The sequence below is a fragment of the Lactuca virosa genome, chromosome 7 (assembly GCF_052849685.1).
Source record: "Lactuca virosa cultivar CGN04683 chromosome 7, Lactuca_virosa_CGN04683_v6, whole genome shotgun sequence".
Classification (NCBI taxonomy): Eukaryota; Viridiplantae; Streptophyta; class Magnoliopsida; order Asterales; family Asteraceae; genus Lactuca; species Lactuca virosa.
The window spans coordinates 114,518,359-114,538,728 of NC_136432.1; the positions used below are offsets into that span (position 1 = coordinate 114,518,359).

The 20,370-nt window shown below is 35.3% G+C and overlaps 3 protein-coding genes and 2 long non-coding RNA genes across 9 annotated transcripts; 2 read left to right on the forward strand and 3 right to left on the reverse strand.

Annotated features, from left to right (window-relative positions):
* The first annotated feature begins 6,632 nt into the window (after positions 1 to 6,632).
* Positions 6,633 to 9,397, forward strand: LOC145123418 (uncharacterized). Of its 5 annotated transcripts, XR_013715135.1 has the most exons (5): positions 6,634 to 7,128; positions 7,734 to 7,790; positions 7,900 to 8,009; positions 8,119 to 8,220; positions 8,603 to 9,397. It is a non-coding gene; the product is annotated as an uncharacterized LOC145123418 (long non-coding RNA). The 5 variants fall into 5 exon arrangements; XR_013715133.1 differs by having other exon boundaries at positions 6,633 to 7,128; positions 7,900 to 8,220; XR_013715134.1 differs by having other exon boundaries at positions 6,635 to 7,128; positions 8,119 to 9,397.
* Positions 9,398 to 11,604: 2,207 nt separating this feature from the next.
* On the forward strand, positions 11,605 to 13,249 carry LOC145127064 (uncharacterized). The gene is made up of 4 exons (XM_079062313.1): positions 11,605 to 11,621; positions 11,682 to 11,741; positions 12,084 to 12,208; positions 12,759 to 13,249. The coding sequence occupies exons 1-4, from the start codon at positions 11,605 to 11,607 to the stop codon at positions 13,247 to 13,249; spliced, it is 693 nt and encodes a 230-aa protein (XP_078918439.1).
* Positions 13,250 to 14,510: 1,261 nt separating this feature from the next.
* Positions 14,511 to 17,013, reverse strand: LOC145127065 (putative mitochondrial saccharopine dehydrogenase-like oxidoreductase At5g39410). The gene is made up of 4 exons (XM_079062314.1): positions 16,799 to 17,013; positions 15,353 to 15,815; positions 14,782 to 15,215; positions 14,511 to 14,580 (listed from the first exon to the last, which is right to left on the reverse strand). Exons 1-4 carry the CDS (start codon positions 17,011 to 17,013, stop codon positions 14,511 to 14,513), a joined length of 1,182 nt encoding a protein of 393 aa, XP_078918440.1.
* On the reverse strand, positions 17,013 to 17,919 carry LOC145127066 (F-box/kelch-repeat protein At3g06240-like). The gene is made up of 2 exons (XM_079062315.1): positions 17,644 to 17,919; positions 17,013 to 17,555 (listed from the first exon to the last, which is right to left on the reverse strand). Exons 1-2 carry the CDS (start codon positions 17,917 to 17,919, stop codon positions 17,013 to 17,015), a joined length of 819 nt encoding a protein of 272 aa, XP_078918441.1.
* A 572-nt stretch (positions 17,920 to 18,491) lies between these two features.
* LOC145123916 (uncharacterized) lies at positions 18,492 to 20,120 on the reverse strand. The gene is made up of 3 exons (XR_013715409.1): positions 20,044 to 20,120; positions 19,183 to 19,229; positions 18,492 to 18,690 (listed from the first exon to the last, which is right to left on the reverse strand). It is a non-coding gene; the product is annotated as an uncharacterized LOC145123916 (long non-coding RNA).
* Positions 20,121 to 20,370: the final 250 nt, after the last annotated feature.

The following is a 20,370-nucleotide window of genomic DNA, read 5'->3' on the forward strand; positions in this document are numbered from 1 at the left end:
GTCTTAAACAGTTAAGACTCACGTCCAACTTTTAGATCTAACCATTTTTAAGCCTCTTAATCCATAAAGTCGATGACTTTAAGCCTTTGCATGGCTGAACAAGTCACTAACATCCAAAATATACCATTTCCTAACACTAGAAAGCCCAATACTCAAGCATGATCTCATATCCACGACCAAGAAGGGAACTTTATTGATCTACAACACAAATACCACTGAAATGGGACAGATCTAGGTCCATGGAGCACATTACACTCATAAAGTCTCCACCTTTGGGACTTTTAACCCTAAAATGGTCCATGAAGCAACAAACCAAATGAAAAGGAAAGTTTTGAACTTTATACCTCCAAATGCAGCTCCTTCCTCTGTAGATCTCAGATCCAAACTTGCACTTCAAACTCTAGTCTCCACAAACTCCTCTCCTTCTTCTTCACTAGCACACCAAGGCACTTTTAGCTCCAAAATCACACACACTCACTAAGAACGATGAAAAGCTCTCTCTTAGGGTTTTACTCACTGCTATGGAGGCTGAGAAATAAGCCTTAGCATCCAATATATAGGGCACAAGTCAGAAATTAGGGTTTGCACCTGGACACATTACGCCCAGCGTAACCCTGAGTACGCCCAGCGTACTCAGGCGAGTCCGCGTCCAAAATAAGCGCATGAGTACGCGCAGCGTACTCTTGAGTACGCCCAGCGTACTCATTTGCTACCAATTCCTCTTAAGGGCTTAACTTGACACTTTGAATAAAAGAAGGGCTAAATAGTTGTACCTGAATTTCGGGATGTTACAAAAGGCTCCATGGATTATCAAGTTGGGCTAAGGTCCATAGGATGCTCCATGGATGCTCCGTGGGATTTACAAACCCATGGGTCATGGAAATGAAGAGCCATGTTACATTAGGGTTTACATGGTGTAACCCTAATTGTAACACACTATATAAAGGATATGAAGCTCACCAAAATCGGCTACTAGAAGCAATATAGAGGGCAAGCCGATTTCTAAGTGTGACATTCTCTCTCAAAGTTTATTCCAAGAGCATTTGGTGTTGTGTGAAACATTTGAGGCATCACACTTGGGGTGCTAGGCTCTCAAGGTTTTGAAGGAATCAAATCAACTACAAGGTATGTAATTCTAGCTAACTTTTATGTTAAAAGTTCCCCATGTATTCTAGATAGGATTAAGAACCTTGGAAATCATATTTTGCATGTATTTTAGACAAACATAGATCCAAGGTTTCTAGGGTTGCATGTACACCTTAGGAGTGTTAGAATGCTCAAAACCCATCATTTATAACACTCGTTACCCCAGGTACATTTCTTATATTATTAAAGTCTTAATTTTTTTGAGACTTGATCCTACGTTGGGTGTAGGATAGTCACCTACGCATGGCGTGGGTCAACAAGTCCTTGCGAGGGTTTACTGCCCTACGCGAGGCGTAGATATATCTACACAAGGCGTAGATACGCAGAGTTTAAACCCTAATTGCACGATTGTGAGCCCTATATAAGGGTCTTAACTCATTGAGACCCTCTCTATACTCAGCCTCCACCCTTCCCTTCATTCACCTCGGAAACCTAGCCCTTAGTGTGAACTTTGAAGCATTTTAGTGATTCTTTGTGTGTTTTGTGAAGAAGGAGACAATTGAAGGTGTACTTGGGAGTCCATAGCTTGTAGATCCAGACTTTACTCTTATTTAACATTCTCGAGGAGGTATAAATCTTGAGCCTTGATGATTCCTTTGATATATCTAGCTATTTATGGGTTTTATGAGTTTTTTTGTCCCTTGACCTTGGTCCAAGTGAGTATGAGCTACTCCAGACCTCACGAGTGGCATTTTCTATCATTTCTGAGTTTGTAGAGTGATAAAAATGGGAGCTTGGCCACTCCCATCCTTCCATGCTTGTTTCTTTGGACATTGAAGTGTGTTTTGGACTTAGGGTTTGGTATTATGCTCCATTAAGCCATGTAAAAGCATAAAGTCTGAGACTTTATCACTTAGGATGTTCCTTGGGACCAGATATGAGATTTGGACATTTGGTCCTTGTGTATTAAGGACTTAATAAGAAGTTGGCAAAATAGAGCAATTACGCGAGGCGTAATCTTGAGGTGTAGCCTGATTTTGTCCCGTTTCCATCCGAAGGCTCTACGATGGCCGTAGAGCATGGTACGCATGGTGTAGCCCCAAAAGTGGATTTTTGGTCAAGATGGGTTATAGGTCAAGTAGGATGGATTCTAGCTATGAAAGGGTAAAATGGTCTTTTATCCAGAAAGAGAGAGTGATTATGGGCTAAGACCATTGAGTGTGAATTATTATTTTGATTTCTAATTAGGGTCTTATGTTGTATTAATTAGTGTGGGGAGTTTCAGTTTCGACAGCTCGAGTGTGAGATTTGTTTGTCTACCGATTGAGGTGAGTCTTCTCACTGTACTCGTGGGTTGAAGGCACCAATGCCGACCCATGAAGGTAGCCTATGAAACTTGTGTGTAAGACCTTGGGGTAGCTAAGGCACTGTAAGGGAAGACCATGGGGGCAGCCCATGGCAATGGTATGAAAGACCATGGGGGTAGCCCATAACACTTGTATGCAAGACCATGGGGGTAGCCCATAGAAATGTATGTATGCTATGTGGTATTTTGGGGAACTCACTAAGCTTTGTGCTTACGGTTTTGTAGTTTAAAATTTTCAGGTACTTCCAGCTCGAAAGGGAAGGGCCCGTCATGATCGTACAACATCCCTTTGGTTTTATTCCGCATTGAAATTTGATTTCACTCTAATGCTGTGAATATTTTATACTATGGTTGATTTGGAACAAATTGGTTGTATTTTGGGTGTTTGAAAAATAAAAAATTTACCATTGTTTTTGGGATGTTACAAGTCGGTATCAGAACCTTGGTTTGAGGGATTCGGGCACACTTTCGGTGTGTCAGAACTCCAACCGGGGGGTTGATAATCTTTTCAAAGAAAAATGAGTTTTCTAAAAAGATTTTTACAAAGAAAAGGGGTGTGATGCGTGTAATCAGTCGAGCTCAAGTAAATGATTCCCAAAATATCCATACTTAAGTATTATGACTAGTATGACTGATATGTGAATTTACATGCTATAGTAGGGCTAAGGATACCTTCAGGAATCGTATGCTAAAATTACCTGATTTGTGTGATGCCTTATACCCTAGGGAGATTGGATGCTATGTATTACTCGGGATTTATATTGGGTCAGTTAATTTCTAAGTGTATGTTTTAAAAATTATATACGATTAGGATCATATAGCCCTAGAATTATTGGTTTGACCTTATTTCCTGTTCCTTGTCTGGTTGTGGGCTCAGGGTAGAATCATTTATTCGACAATCTATGTCACAATGTGATCCCATTTTATGTATAATTTGCATGCATAAGGCAACCGACAGTTTTGGTAGAGGTTCCTTTTAGTGTAGGAGCAAGTGAGATGAAGATTCCTAAGAGAGTTTAGGAAATATTTCAGCGAGTTGTGTATGCTGGCTATCATAAAGTAGTATGATTTGCCTTAGTGGAGTGACTTAGAAGATTTGGCATGATCCATGAGGAAATTACAGATAGGTGTGGAATGTAGTATCGGACATGTATTACTGAAAGCACAAGATCTGTACTAGAGTCAAGGATTATCTCAGAGATTCTAAGGAGCTTTAGGTGTGAGAGATCCCTCGAGTATATGTTTCTGATCATTATATGTTTGTATTTCAATATGGTGACCACTCGAGGAGGACGTTATGTATGGTTCTGGCTATGGCTCTGGTGCAGAACTAATTGATGAGAAGATGCGCGAGTTCATCTCATCGGAGATTACTAATGGAATTATGGAGGCCACCCCTATGATTTTCGGTACCATCAAGGAGGGGATCATGGAGCTGTTGGATGAGCGTTCAGGGGCTTTTCGTGCCGAGATCGCGGCAAGTCAGCTGAGGGCTCGAACTCTCTCTTTCCTAGAGTTCAAGGATTGTAGAGCCCCAAAGTTCTTCGGGAAGAAGGGCCCCATTGCTAGTCGTAGGTGGATCGATGACATGAATAATGCTCAGCGATGAGCTTCTGCCCCGAGGGGTCGAAGGTGGGATTTACATCCTGCCTTCTGAGGGATGGAGCTCGCGACTGGTGGGAGGAGATTGTATATAGTGATGTATACATGTTAGATGATGAGATAATCGAAGTAGAAAGTTTTGCCTCCTATACCAATAATCAATCTACAAGACACTTATATATTTATTTACATGTGCAGGTTACGTGTTATGAAGAGTTGAAAGAAGTAACAAAATACGGGAGGCAAAGGTGGTTCCCTAATTCAAGTTTCCATATCAATAGTAATTTTAAGGGGCTTGTATTGAAAGGAATATATGGGAATTTGTTGCATTTGTTTTGGGCAAATGGGTCTAAACATGATGCGAATTTGGATGGCGATACTCCGATGTCTATTTTCAATTCGAACTCAATTGGGTCTGATGGTAAATTTTAAAGGGAAGTGAAGGAATTAGTTCCAAAATCGGAACAAAGCAATGGATGGCGAGGCATTATTGATACGAATTTGAGTTCCCATTCCGAAGTGAGCCAAGTTCTGAGTCCAAGTCCTAGTTGTGGCTGGTTGCAACTGGATGTGAATGGTCGCAATGAGTTGCAAGCCATTGTTTTTAGATGCGAATGCGAATGGATGAAGTCCGGACCGGGTGTTGATTGTGAACGGGTGCGAACGTTCGTAAGGCGTCGCAGTCTCTTGTGAACGGTTACAAACCTCGGAGGATCATTGGATGCGAACAACTTGGTTGCGAATGTGACCTCAAGTTCCAACCTAGTTGCGATTGCGATTGTGATCTGTTGCGAACCTCAGAGTATGCTCTGTTGCGAATCTCGGTGCAAGCTGGATGCGATTGCAAATAGGACTTTCATGCATTTATCCTCGACGCATACATGGATTGGTTCTAATGGTTTACTTGGTGTTCATTCCGATTTCCACATTGGCTCCGATTGACTACTCGGTACCAATAGGACATTTGGATACGATGAGTTTCTTAGATGCGAATGAGTGGCTCTCCCAAGGAACTTGGATGCGAGGCTGCTGGAAAGCGAAGGGTGTCTATTGGTTGCGAATAGCTTTAGGACTCGGTGCTATTTTACACGTGTAGCTTTCCATGACACCTTGGAAGTTGTAGCCACCTTTTCCACTTCCCAAGATGTTATTTTTCAAGACCGACTTCCAACATTTATTTATTCTTATAAAATTAGCATTTAATAAAGCCATTAATTAGCCTAGTTATTAGAGTGACATTTGATTAGTTCTACCGTTAGATTGTAAGGCTATATATAGCCATGTCTATCATTTGTGAGAGTGTTCTGTCGAATGTATGAAAATTTGAACTGTTGTTGATCATTAGAGTTGTTGCGTATAATTCAAAATTGGTCTTTGTTGGGACGTGTTTCCTAAGTCTTGACTTGTTTTCACCGAACTCAAATCAATAGGTCTTCATTTGTTTTCACCGAAGTTTTAAGCTATAGGTCTAGTTTAATCTTTACATCTATCCCTTTTGTTTTGTTTCTTGTCTTTTGTTCTTGTTCTTTGTGTTATTCTGCTACAAATTCGATTCCAAGCTTCAGTTTCCTTATCAATTTTGGTGTTGGAAATCCGAGTCATGTTGTGGACTTTTGGAGCGATCCAAACGCACGTAAGGACATATGTCTTAATTGGATGGTGTTTCTTAGGGGAATTGATATGATATAATGGAAAAATTAATGTATTACATTTATTTAGCATTTGATTGATTATATGTATTTGACATACTATATATATATACTATATATTGTGAAATGGATTGTTTTTACAAAGAAACTTTACCCTTTTTCAGAAAACTTTGACATACATGCATTCCTTCTATTTCTATAACCACAATCATATTAAAAGATAATATGTCCTTAAAATTATACTTTGCTGCAACAAAACCAAACTATTCCAACTATATAATATTTTAACTTTCTGGATAAAAAAACTTAACACATGATTTTCCTATAATGTTCTTCTATTCCCAAAATACCCTTTGATAGTAAAATCTTCCAAAATCCAGAATATGCAGTCACTTTTGTATAACCACACTAATATTTTAAGACGAATATACCCTTAAAATCAAACTTTGCTGCAACCAAACCAAACTAAACTTATTGAGAATTTGAGATTGTTAATTTCATAAACAAATAGAGAAATTCTAATACCAAAACAACTCAATAAAAGCTAAATTTACAAAGAAATGCGCAACATTATTGTATTTTTCTTTTATTCTCAAACTATCCTTTTTCAGAAAACTTTGACATATTCCAGACTAGGCATTCCTTCTATTTCTGTAACCACAATAATATTAAAAGACAAATATGCCCTTAAAATTAGACTTTGTTGCAACCAAACCAAACTATTCCTAACTATATAATATTTTAACTTTCTGAATAAAAAAAAAACTTTACACGTGATTTTCCTATAATGCTCTTCTATTCCCAAAATACCCTTTGACAGTAACATCTTCCAAAATCCAGAATATGCAAAATATATTTACTATATTATTAAACATATTACCTTTTTCTTGAAATTTAAGAAGTATACTTTTTACAAGATAATGTACAATCTTATTAGCTTACAATGAAAGCGTACGTCTATCTCTACGTTGTAAACACTAAACCCTAGCCTCGACACAACATTTGACGCCGTCAAACCCACCCCCTCTATCGCCTCTCTTCTAACTCACTTCAGTTTCCGGTGTACCTCCGGTATCACAATCGTCGCTCACTAAAATGCTCGACCTCCTAACCTGGATGATTCCTTCTAACCTGGATGATCGACGCCCTACAACTCTACTTTTCTTTACATCTGTTTCTCTTCTCAAAATCCCAATCGCACCTGTGTCTAATGAAGATCCAAATTTTGAAACCCTATCTAGCTACTGCCATTGCCACCCCTTCTCTTGCCCCTCTTCTACGTTATGTTATGACGAGAAACCCTAACAGTCTCCACAACTCTAACCGTCACCACCAGGGAAGAGGTGAGGACAAGGACAATGCTAAGCCATCAATTTCTGATTCATCTCTCTCCTTCATTCCTCAGTTTTTATTGACATTTACCTGGTATGTTTTTCCAATCTTTTTTCTATTTGACCTAATTCTCACATATTGAGACCTGTAACACAACGACAAAGAAGATTATAATTTAGCTTCATTAAAAATGATGCATTTATAATATTTATATGTTTGAAATGATTCAGATGTATCGACATACCTGATGTCAAACAATAATCTGTAGCAAATGCTTTAAACTAAATTATCTCCCCAACTTCTTAGACCCTTTGGTGTTTACACTCTTATTATATCAAACCAATCACTTATTTTGATAAGAAAAACATTAATTCTAGAGTATTAGTTGGTGCAGCAATACAAGTACATGAGATTTTTGCTCTTGCACACTTGAAAAAAAAACATTTCTTGAAATGCTGCATAGTTGTAGAATTGATTCTTCTGCATTGGTTGTGCTGCTCTGATTTTGAATAGGGAACAATCAGGTTAAAAATTTGTATGAATTTATTTGATTTTTAGGGATAAACGAATAGATCCCAATAATCAAAACTGACCAATTTCTATAGAACAGTTTGATGTCTGATTGCATGAGGTTTTTAGTAAATTGAAAATTACTTTGGTTAGTAAACCTAATCAACAGACCCTTATGTTTTCTGTAGATCTGGAGACACAAGGTTGATGAAGAAGAAAACTTTTTTGCCATCACCACTACCTCTGTAAGTGAGATCAATATCTTATTCTTTTTATATCTTTTCTACATGATTAGGATTATATATTTTCTCTAACATTTCTTATTAATCAACTCTTGTTTTGGTTGAATTGAAGAAGCCTGAACAAGAAACTCGCATTCTGGAGGTTTAATGTTTCTGATTTGGTACCGTCACCAGATTTATCTATGCGTTATTGATTATTGATATTCTCCAAACTCCATTCAAGTAAATCGATAATTACTTCACCTTTCTTGAATCTTGATTTTTTTCATTAATCATCTGGTTGTTTATAAAATCATATGTCTAATTGTTGATATATTCAATTGATTTTAAGTTAAGGTTGGTTGGGGGTGCACCCACTTCTCCTGTTGTCATTCGTTGCTCTCATTCTCCTACAATCTTCAATTCCAGTTATCTTAAATTTTAACAGGAAGAGGTAAAAGTTCTTGATCGTTCCATTTACTACTGAGTGGATTATGTTTTGTCTTCTTATTATTGTATGATTAATTAGTGGAAGTATGACTAATTATGTTTTGTGGTTAGTTTCACAGCTTTCATTTGCTAAATTTCTATTTCTGTCAAGTTAATGTTTTTCTGTTTTGTTGTAATTTCAATTATTTTCACTGTTTATACCTTATGTAAGTGAATTGTGATTGCATGAGTTCACATTTCTGAATATTGGAAATTAATTTTTAGCAACCTCTAGCTTTTGTAGTATAGGAGGTTGTTTTTCTCTAAGTTGTGAATACGTTTCAATGGTAGAAGTCATAACCAATTGTTGTAGATTAATTTAAGATGATTTTTTGGATTTATTGCAGGAGCTGATGATGATCTTCCGCCATCCCATCAAAATAGAATTCCAAGAGGTGGATCCGTTTTACGGGCCTTTAAAGCCCAAGCTGATGCAATTACTTGGGTATGTTTTGTCATCATATTTTATTGATCATCTTTTAGTTTGATGTTCACTGAAATATGTTTTTTTTAATTACCAATTTTATCGATAATGATTGGAGATGGTGTCAATATTTGATTGGAGATGGTGTTCGTAACATCTGTTTTTGTTTCTCTTCTTTCTGAATTTAGTTAAAGCAACTTTCTTATTGTATATACTGATGATGTTGTTTGCATCATACACTAAGTTTTTATGTTGATTGCTTCTCACTACTTATACAGTTGAGACAATGTAATATACAGTTTAGAAAATGTAATGCTTCATTGTTACAGAAATAGTTGCTTCCACTATATTACTTAGTTGAAGAAAGATGTCCTCTATCTTCTTTTGTGTAAGTTGGATTATGTCCTTGATCAAGGCATTTCTGTCCACCATCACCATCACCATCACCAGAACCAATACACAAGATTCCATATGTTGTGCATATTTAGTTGAAACAAAGTATTAATTCGAATGGTAACTGTCTTTGGCATTTTTGCTTGGGAGTGTTGCTAGATTGTGTATTGGAATTGGTTTTGCATTCTCTCGGTATATGTAAATTGGTAGCAGATCGTGAGAATAGTGGTGCTTGTGTGTACTTATGTGTGGAACTGTAAAATATTGTTAATTGTATGTATGTTTTATTTTTTCTGATTAGTTGTTTGATTTATATTTTTTATTATTATTAGTATGTTTTGTGTGCTAGAATGAAGATTTGAAAATATAAAATGAAACTAAAAACATATAGATAAATAAAATGTGTTCCAGTTGAGGATGCAGATATTTGGTGTGTGAACTCAAAAGGTGGGGAGTTGTGGGATGTAGTTTTCAAAATCCTAAATATCTTGGGGGAGATTACCATGGCAGTTCCACATTTATACTCATATTGACAAAAAATGTAGAGTAACATGCGCATGTGAAGAGAAAATTTTGAAATAAGTAAGACGGATTTGAATTTTTGTGTCCCTGTTGAGTTTTGCATGTTGTTTGTTCGACCAGAAGCTAATAACAAATGTGTTATATCAATAGTAATTTAAAATGTAACATGGTGTAAAACATGTGTAAAACCATGAGGTAACATGGTGTAAAACCATGAGTTTGTATCGATTATGATTCCCTTTAATCTCTGATTTTTGTTGTCTATGATGTAGATAAAACATGCTAAACTTTGTTGTTGTCAAGATAATTAAACCGTGAAGATTGAGATGGAAAAAATAATACAGTACAGGAAATAAGATGTAGTTTAAGATTGTTTTGAGCCGTCAAATGAAGATGGTTTGGTTGAGGACTCAATTGTTAACCAATTGTCCTTTTCATTTTAAGGCCAAGTGATTGGAAATAAAAATTTGTCCAGTTAAAATAAGAATTTGTCCGCAACACTTATCTCTATTTTAAACTAATGATCAACTGATGAAATTTTGCTAAATTTATTAGTTACTGTTTTTACTTTTTATATTGTTATCATATTTTACTTTTAATATTGTTGTCATGATAACCTGCAGTTTTTTAAAGAATTAATAATTATTGGCTAGACGTCTACAATAGAAATTATTGAACTAAACAAAAACTAAATACTATTAGCATTAAAACGGAAAAAGAAACTGCAAAGGTATGGGAATATTCATATGTATTTATATTAATAGTTATCCATAAGTTACATTAATAAAGATTAAAATTGATAGCATTAATATTTACCATGTACTTTAGATCCAAAGGTATATAATTATTTATCAAATTTTGATCGGTTATGGAAACAATGATTACTAGGAAAATCATTCCAAATATATCACCCACAAAAACCCAAAATATTTCGGGTTTTATAGGTGCGGTTCCATATCAATAGAGAGGCTCATCAAATTATATAACTTATGGGGTTATTATTAGCTAAAATAGAAAATTTCGATAAACATAATGATCGGTTGGTTGACCCCGATACGTTCGTCAAAAGTCCAGATTTTTCAAATGACACAAAATGGAACAAAATTCAGACCTTTGTGCTCCATTTTTTTTACATTCCTTCAAAGTTTTTAAGAGAAAAAGATATATATATATATATATATATATATATATATATATATATATATATATATATATATATATATTCTTAAACAACACCAAATTATTATTAACTTGCTGATATTTATATACAATTACTATTAATTATATTATTATCATTATTTTACACAACCCTTTTCCCTCTCGATAAAAATCAAAGAGGAGTAATAATTAGTTTTCGATCATCCACCCGCCTTCGGTGTCACTACAAAATATGGGGCTATATTGTGGAAAGTAATTAATATTTGTTTGCTGAAATGAAACTATCCACTCATTTGTTGAAAGGAAACCATTCTCCATTTTCATTGAAAGCCTATTTGATGCATATGGAAAATAAAATAATCTCCTGAAGTGCACTATCTCTGAAAAAATTGTTTGTACCCGTCGCTTGGCGCGGGTAAACGGCTAGTCATCATTAATGAAGTTGGTGCAAAGCTTGAATGTGTTTGATATCTTTACAACCTATTTTTCATTTTTTTATATTTGTTATTTTCCACTTTGGGAGGCTGTACCCAAGTTGTCATTTTCTTCCTTTTCTTAAAACAAAATTAAAACGGAAGGATATACAAAGCGCTATCTTGATTTTTGTTGGTTGGAATCTGAATTCACACAAAACACTTTCTAAATTATCAAATAGATAATATATTTATAGGTGATAAATTTATTATCTTCCACTCATAACAAATGAATACAAATATAACATATATTTTCATAAACCGAAAATCATGTGAAGCTAAACATAAATAAAAAACTTAATGAGATCTCATAACTAGATACTGTGAATAATGACCTAAAGTACTATCTACATAAGGCCTTAAATATATATTCTTATTGATGGTGGATAGTGGCAAGTATATTTTCGTACATAAAATTTTTCTATACTAACTATAAGATTTTTTTTTTGTGTGTAGAATCATGAACGGTCACATTTACGTTGATGCATTTTCATTGTTACAAAACTTCCATTTGTGGTATATTTTGACACCCGTTCGTGTGGATTTCATTTGGAAAGACGCAAGAACAAACAAACTCTTCATTGTTCTCATTGATTAAAATGTATGTTTGAAAAATTATTTATATCTTATTTTCATTTTCACAATTTATCATAAGTATTTTGTTTATAAAAATATTACATTTTCTATTAGAGAGAGAAATTGGTAGCAGTTGTTCCACAACAAATGATACGTTTTTATTTATGGAGGGAATCTATTGGGTGGTGTGTTCTCTTTAAACCATTTCCAAATCGAACCAACTTATGCTGAGTATCCGAGGTATCAAGAATACAGTTTATTACGTGGTGATTTGATGATTAGGATCAGCAATAACACACGGTTTAATCGTCTGGCCGATGCTATCATATCATGGTTTTCGGTTTTTCCATTGGTTCCCTCGATTAAAAGGTTAATAGAGAATCGGACAGAGAGAAAAATGATGATCGGTAAATTTAATAACTTATATATATTTTTAGCATTCTAAAGTTTTTAAAATGATAACAAGTTATCCTTTTAATTATCGCTATTTTTAGATATTGTTGGAAAAATCATCAAAGGCAAGCGAAACTATTCCCGTTACTTTGGTTTACTGGCGTTAACTTCGTTCACTTTATATCTCCAAGATGGGTCGTAAGTGTTTATTATTATTATTATTATTATTATTATTATTATTATTATTATTATTATTATTATTATTATTATTATTACACTAAAACAAAATTAGATGACTTTGGAAATATTTGATTATAAATAGGGGTATAATAAAGATGAAACTATATATAACCGACCGAACGCGCCATTAGATTTTGAAATAAAAATATGTTGTTTTGGTTTAGAGATAAAAGTATATTGCTCTTAAAACTAAATATATGTTGATGTCTTCGGTTAAAAACTGGTGCCTAGTAATACTTTTGCGAAATATCGATCCTTCAAATGGGTTATGTAATGACACCAGATTGATATGTTGAGCTTTCCAACAAAATGTCATTGATGCAGAGATAGCTGTTGGTCAACATGCTATCGGTTTTTGCTTAATTTGTTTTGGGTGCCCAGTAATACTTTTGCGAAATATCGATCCTTCAAATGGGTTATGTAATGGCACCAGATTGATATGTCGAGTTTTCCAACAAAATGTCATTGATGCAGAGATAGCTGTTGGTCAACATGCTGGAAAAAGAGTGTTTTTACCAAGAATTCCTCTATGTCCGTCTGACGATGAGATGTTCCCATTCAAACTAAAGAGAAAGCAGTTTCCAATTCAGCTTAGTTTCTCTATGACAATCAATAAAGCTCAAGGACAAACAATTCCAAATGTAGGTGTTTATCTACCAGAATTGGTATTCTCACATGGCCAACTTTATGTGGCGTTGTCCAGAGGAATATCACGTGTCAATACCAATGTATTAGTAAAGCCGAAAAAAAAAACGTTTGATAATGATGGAATCTACACATCAAACGTTGTGTATAAAGAAGTTTTATGTGATTAACAAGGTACAATCAACAACTTATTATTTTACAATTTCTTCAAATATATATCTTAGATGCTCATTTGATGTTTAATGCAGGGCTAGCAGATGAATCAACATGATTGCAGATTGGTGTAGTTTATATATTGGACATGTTATAAATGTACAAAACTACATGATTGCAGATTGTTGTTATTTATATATTGTAAAATCAAGTATGAATTATTAGATGAAATTCCAAATGTAGACTCCACTTCTATCGTATTGTATGGCTATGCACCTAGCAAGAAACTATCCGTTGAAATGAACTATTCGACACAAAATAGTCTACCAAAAGACCGCAATGAATAACTCACGTCTAAAGGAAACTAACACATTAAAACTATCTTCCGAAAGAAACTCTTTGCCGCCCGACGCTTAGCGCGGGTAAACGGCTAGTATATATATATATATATATATATATATATATATATATATATATATATATATATATATATATATATATATATATATATATATATATATATATATATATATATAGGGAGAGGATCAAATGAGAACACCTAAAAGGTTGAGAACGCGAAAACAATTTTGGACCAATCAATATATAAGGGCATACTAGTAAATGTATATTTTAATTAAATTAAAATAAAATAAAATTTAATCAAATTCCCTTAAATTTAGGATCAGTTACCAAAAAAGAAATAAATATTCAATTTTTTATTTTTAATATTAATAGAATATAAAAAACATTTTTGCCAAAATTTATTTTAAAACTGAAAAAAAAATTCTTAAAAAAATCAATTTTTTTTCTCCTATTTCACGTTTTTTTTTGTGTTTAAAAAAATGAATAGAAATCGAACACCAAATTAGTACATTTGTATTCATAAATGATTTTTTTTTTCAAAAAACCTGATACTACTCCAATCACAAATAAATACACATCAATTTACAAGTAATCTAATTCCTTTTTTTAATCAATTGAAAATAAAAAGACTATAAAAATTATCATTTTTTCATAAAAAGAATACCTCTAATCATAAATAAATATACTCATTAACACATTCTTACACTGTTATTCACAAACGAATACACTGCTATTAACAAATGAGTACCCTGTTATTCAGAATTGAATAAATGAATACCTCTAATCATAAATAAATACATTCATTCATTGTTATTCACAAATGAATACACTCGTATTCACACATGAATGCACTGATATTCATTCACTGTTATTCACACATGAATGCACTGCTATCCACAAATGAATAACTGCTATTCATAGATAAATACAATTTTTCATTCTTCCATTTCCTCTCACACTCCCTTCTTTTTCTCCTATCTTCGAGGTGCAACAAAAACACCCCCACCAGAGGTGTTTGCTGGTGGTTTCCGGCGAGCCAAGGGCAGCAACCCCCTCCGTTTTCTGCCACAGTTTTACGACACACCAAGCAACCCAAACACCCCTATTGTCGTTTTCTTTCTGCCTTCCTCCCCCTCTCATCGACAGTAACTGGAACAAGAAAAAGAAGTGGTGAAGAGGAGAGGATTCACTGAAGCCATGGCCGATGAACCACATCTTGAAACTGGCGCTAGCGACTTCTTCCTCTGTGGGACCTTCCTTTCTGAACCCTCCAAAACTGAAAAAAGAGGGGAATTTCAATAGAAGCCACCTTCCGAATGAGAAGCTGCCCAGAAGCCCAATTGATATCCCGGTGGCGATGATTCCAATCATACCCAGAAGATTCTTGGTGGCAATCTTTACTCCGAAATGAGCAGGTTTTATTGTAGACCAAAAGGAGGAGCGTTTCTCTGCGTGTTTAGGATCCTCGCTGACTCCTTCAAGACCGTTTGGGTTTTCTGTAAGAATGGAAAGCGTTCTCCGGACAACGGTGGCGTCGGTTGATGGTAGTTTAACAGCCCAAAGTCCGATCTGTTTTTGGTGTTCTATGGTTGACCCTTTTGGAGGAGGAGGACCAGGGATCTGAGAGAACACAAGGCAGATTCGAACGAATCAAAAGTTTAATATAGTCGGAATTATTTCGGAATTTGAATTCAGCAGGAAAGATCACACGAAATGATGAATGTATCATACGAAACAAGCCGGAAATATAGCCTTACCGTAGGTCGAGCTCTTTTGGGTCTTGATCGTCGAAGCTCCGCCAGCTTATCAGCATTAGCCACTCCCAAAACCACAGACTCAAAAGTCCCAAAATTACCTGCTATCTTTTTATCCGATTCAAGGGACAGGTAGGCTTCAACCCGATTGGGAGCTGCCGGCGAAACCCACTGCCTGGAATTGAACATCAACCCTATTTCTGCCGGAATCGAATCAAACCCACAAGCCGAGATCACCAAACTACCTTTCTCCACCGCCTTCTCATGGTACACGGCTTCCATCCTCTCCATGAACTCCGGCTCACCTGAAATATCCAGGTAATCGCACCCTGCTTCAACACAGGCAGCGACGAAGGGCTCACCGTAAAGGCGAAAAGGTCCAACGCAATCGAGGACGAGCTTAGCTTCCCTCCAAACACCCCCTGTTGTCGTTTCCTCCCCCTCCCCGTTCGTGAATCCTCTCCTTCTGATCAAAAGCAATTCAGAGATCCTATTTCCCTTTCCCCCTTTTTGGCTTCATCGATTCCAATCTGTCTCACCATTCTTTTCCCTTTTTTGGTGGATCGATGATGTAGGGTGGAGGCGTACCTAGGTTTACAGAGAGAGATGAAGAGAGAGATGGGAAATAAAAGGAAATAGGCGAGTGATTGAGGAATTATAGGAATTAAATAACGGTGGTAAAGGTCCAATTACTATAATACCCTTATCACCATTTGAAGTTACACTTTAATGCCTGTAACTTTTAAAACTTTACATAAATGGCCCATTCAATAATAACCTTAGATTTAGTTTTTTAAATGGTTCAGATCTATCTCGCGTTCTCAACCTTTTGGGTGTTCTCATTTGATCCTACTCCTATATATATATATATATATATATATATATATATATATATATATATATATATATATATAGAGAGAGAGAGAGAGAGAGAGAGAGAGAACAAAAGAAGCATCATTAATCACTAGACAGCAAGGTACTATTGCAATTGTAATCAGGTAAATGGTCAATTACAATATGATCTCAACAACAACTAGCTAATCATGACATCTATGAAGCAAAGCCTATAAATTCCAAAAATAAATTAATAAACAGCCATATTCCATATGCTCAAAAGGTAAATAGAAGAGCAAAGATGCTGGTAGCTTTGATCATTAGAACAGATGTAAATATGTTACCCTTCTGTTGTTAGGCACAGAATTGAAAAATATAAAATTCTTTCAAGTGAAAGTAAAAGTAAAAGCTAATGTAACTAGGGTTTAGTTGAAGTTGGAATGTGTCATCCATTACAGCGTGACAAAATTCAACGTTTGGTCATAAGATATTGAACAAGAGGCAAAAGTTATTTATGGTTGTCTTGCGTTTAGTAGGGATGTCTGTTCATAACTGAAAATAAGAGAAGCTGTTCATCTTGCAGGAGGTGCTACCCAAATAAGACTGTCGACATACTCCATGATTTTAGCTGCACCATGTTTTGCACGAAGATCTTTCTCCAAGATCTTAGTCTTGTTTACAATTGGATTGTACAAAACAAGACGATCATCGCGATCTTCAATAAGAAACTCATTGTGTGATGTGAATCCAGTAAGTGCATCACCAAGAAAATGTGAAAAGCAAAAGACATGGCGTTTGACCCATGATTCAGCCACCCCATACTCATCCATCACCCACACCTGGATTTCAGCATCCCCATCCTTGACATCACACAAAGCTTTCCCCCCAAAACTCCTAAAGCGTTGGAGCGATCGTAATCCAGTATAGAATCCGGAAGAGTCATCTCACGGAATGTCTCTGAACCCAAATCAAATGCCACAATCAACTCTGAATCAAGCTTCTCATTAGTATGACCAACCCAATGAAGACGCCCATCATGGCCATCTACACAGGCCTTATCATTATCAAAAATCCTCGTGATGTGAGATGGAAACCTTTGAGTGATTAACTTCCATGAACCCTTTCTCATGCTGTAAATCTCAACTTGCAACCACTTTTTGATGACATGTAGAAAACTAGGAACATCGTCTTCTACTGATGCTTCGGTTTCGATTTCTTCAATGAGACCTGTGACCTTAACAACTTTGTAATCCTCGGTTTTGGGATCAAACCCAAACCGGAAAGAGATTTCATAACAACCGCAATAGGGGAAAGAATATGGCGGGAGAGTTAACACAGCAGAGAGAGAGAGAGGGATTCCAAATGTGAATGACTGAATTACCATAACGAGAGCATATCAAGCCGTGAACAGAGCCAATAACTTTGATTCTGGGAGTAGTATGTCCAGATTAGGGATTAACATCTGGGAGTTTGATGAGTTGGAGATGGGGAGATCGAGAAGGGTGTGCAGTGAACTGATTAGGGTCAGAAGAAGATGCCTTGTGGTAGAAGACCAAGAGAATTTGATCCTTGTTATTGATGGAATGATGGAGGTGGGATTTTACAAAGGAAGATTCAGATAAGAGGGCATTCCAAGATTTGGAGACGCATCTCATTTGAGCAAGTTGTTTTGCCAATAATCGGATGAATATGATTGATAAAAGCTCGAATGGGAGATTCTCAATAGTTGCTGCCATTGATGTTTTCGGAAGGCTTGTTGCCTTATTATTAATAATTAACTTTGAATCTTGTCTCGGTGCTTGGCCAGTTGTGTCAGTTGTTGATGCTTCATCTCTTTCAACAACAACATCATCATCACAAATTCTTGAATGCAGCAATGCTCTCAAGCGATGCAATTCAGACCTGTAGAAGTATATAACACACTAGTAATGGCTGAATACAGACGTTACTTACCAAATACACAGACCACTTTTGTACTTCTTCTATAATTCCGTTATTTTCAGTTGAAATTTTATCAGGTCTTATTATATTGCCATCACAGCATGAACCTGGAAGATATGCGTCAATTTACAACTTTCAAGAACTACGCTGCATTCATATCTCAATGGAAGATATGCATCAACCTTCAAACAGTTGTATATTAGCTAATATTAGGCTGTAAAGTTTCTATGTAAAATTAATGTACACAATTTCCCTGTTTACAAATTCCATGGTGACAGTCACTGCATACATAAACTAGCCAAAATTACTTAAATGGTACCTAGCAATAAAAATTTTACATTAAAAAATGTTGGGGTTCTTACACACACATAATTTATAACAAGTTTTTGATGACTAGCCAAAAGTTTACCACATAGAGTGTAAATAATAACAGTGTAGGATTTTACTTCAAGAAAGACCAACCTAGAGAAGGTTTTCTCTTTCAACATTTGTTCAAGCTCCAATATCCCAGTGGCAGCAAAAATGCTAGTAGAATTCCCACCTTCATCTGACACTTCGGTTAACTTCTTCAGTTCATGAAAAGTGCATCAAGGTTACAATGGTCTCACACAAAATGGTAGGATAAAGCATTGACACAACGACATATACATACACATTACTAATGAACTAGTAAAGAAAAAGTTCCCATCCATTTACTTTTGATAGTTATAATTGTAATGACTCTTAATAAAACTTTCAAGTATGGATATAACACTAAGAACAAATTAACAATATACAGTAATCAGGATCAAACCAGCAACACAACTCATGAAGGAATATCATAAAATCAAAAAAGCAAATATTGTTATTTTGTTCTCTTAACTAAAACTAGAAAAATTCAACAGAGAGCTTGATTTAAAAATAATATGTGAAAAAACAAAAGAAGTTTGAAAACTTATGTTTAAGCAAAATTTTGAAATGCTATTAACATAATTCTAGACATCATTACACCACATTCTAATATGTAAAGCACACAATATTGAGATTTGAGAACACACCCAAAGCACACAACAACTTACCTTATGCCCAGCCTCTGGAGAAACATAATGCAGTTCTTCATTAATATCTGGTCACAGAAGAGCTTTTGTGAGGGGTATGTACATGTTCATCTAGCACTGGAATATCTCATGAAGTAGGATGTGCATGTTCATACATAACTAAAATTTAAAGAGTTACCATTTAAAGATGTCAATTATACATTTACTTATGACAAATATGTGCATATTCAGGATGTCCTTTTAACTCATAAATCCATTTTTGATCAAATGAACTTTAGGAAAAGTCATATTTTCTCAGTGATGAGGAACAATTGAGCAACTTTCACTTTCATCCTAATACATCCCTCTATTACCCTCAAAAGGTCTCATCCTGAGGACTAAATTTTCTCATACACATAATCATATAAATGAGTAAAGCCAGTAACGCTAAATTGAATGATTACTTATAGTTTATAAATAACTGGCTTTCTGCAGCCATATTGCAAAATCTTAAGCAGTTGAAGCATGCAGCAAGGAGTATTCGATCATTAGAAAACAAAATGTCGAAAGTTCAGATCTACAATTTAAGAAGACATACGCAATTCAAAAATGAAGAGATCAGATATCGACCAAGAAGAAACTAATTCCTAATTGCATAAACCTATGATTTAGTAAATTAAATGACTTTCTACAGCAAAAGAAAAAAAAATCACTGATCAATTGAAAAGGATGCAGCCATCATTCAATGAAACAAAGAAAAACCTAATATTAAGACACACCAACTATGATGCCTTACGATAGCCATAAAATATAGCATTTGATTACAGCCATATAGGCCCCAAATAACCTAATAAATGTAAGAATAATTAAAAACTATTCTAAGTGAGATAAACGGTGGTGAACCTCGCCGGAAAGGCCTCTTACGGGACTTTTCTCCGGCTCCGCTTCCATCTCCCGTCGTCGCCATTGGTGAATTACGTAGACTGGACAGATAAAATGAAAGTGAAAAGGTGGGGAAGAAAAGAAAAAAAAATGGAGCGGGAAATCAGGGTTTTAAACTGAGCATAAATAGGTCTAACTAATCTTTAATTTTAATAATATTTTAATTTCATTGAGATATTGAAAATCCTAAACTAAAATAGATATATATTCAACGATTAAATTAAATGGTCGTTTGACGGTTACTTTGACAGTTACTGATTACAACATCTATTGTATCCTCATCTAACT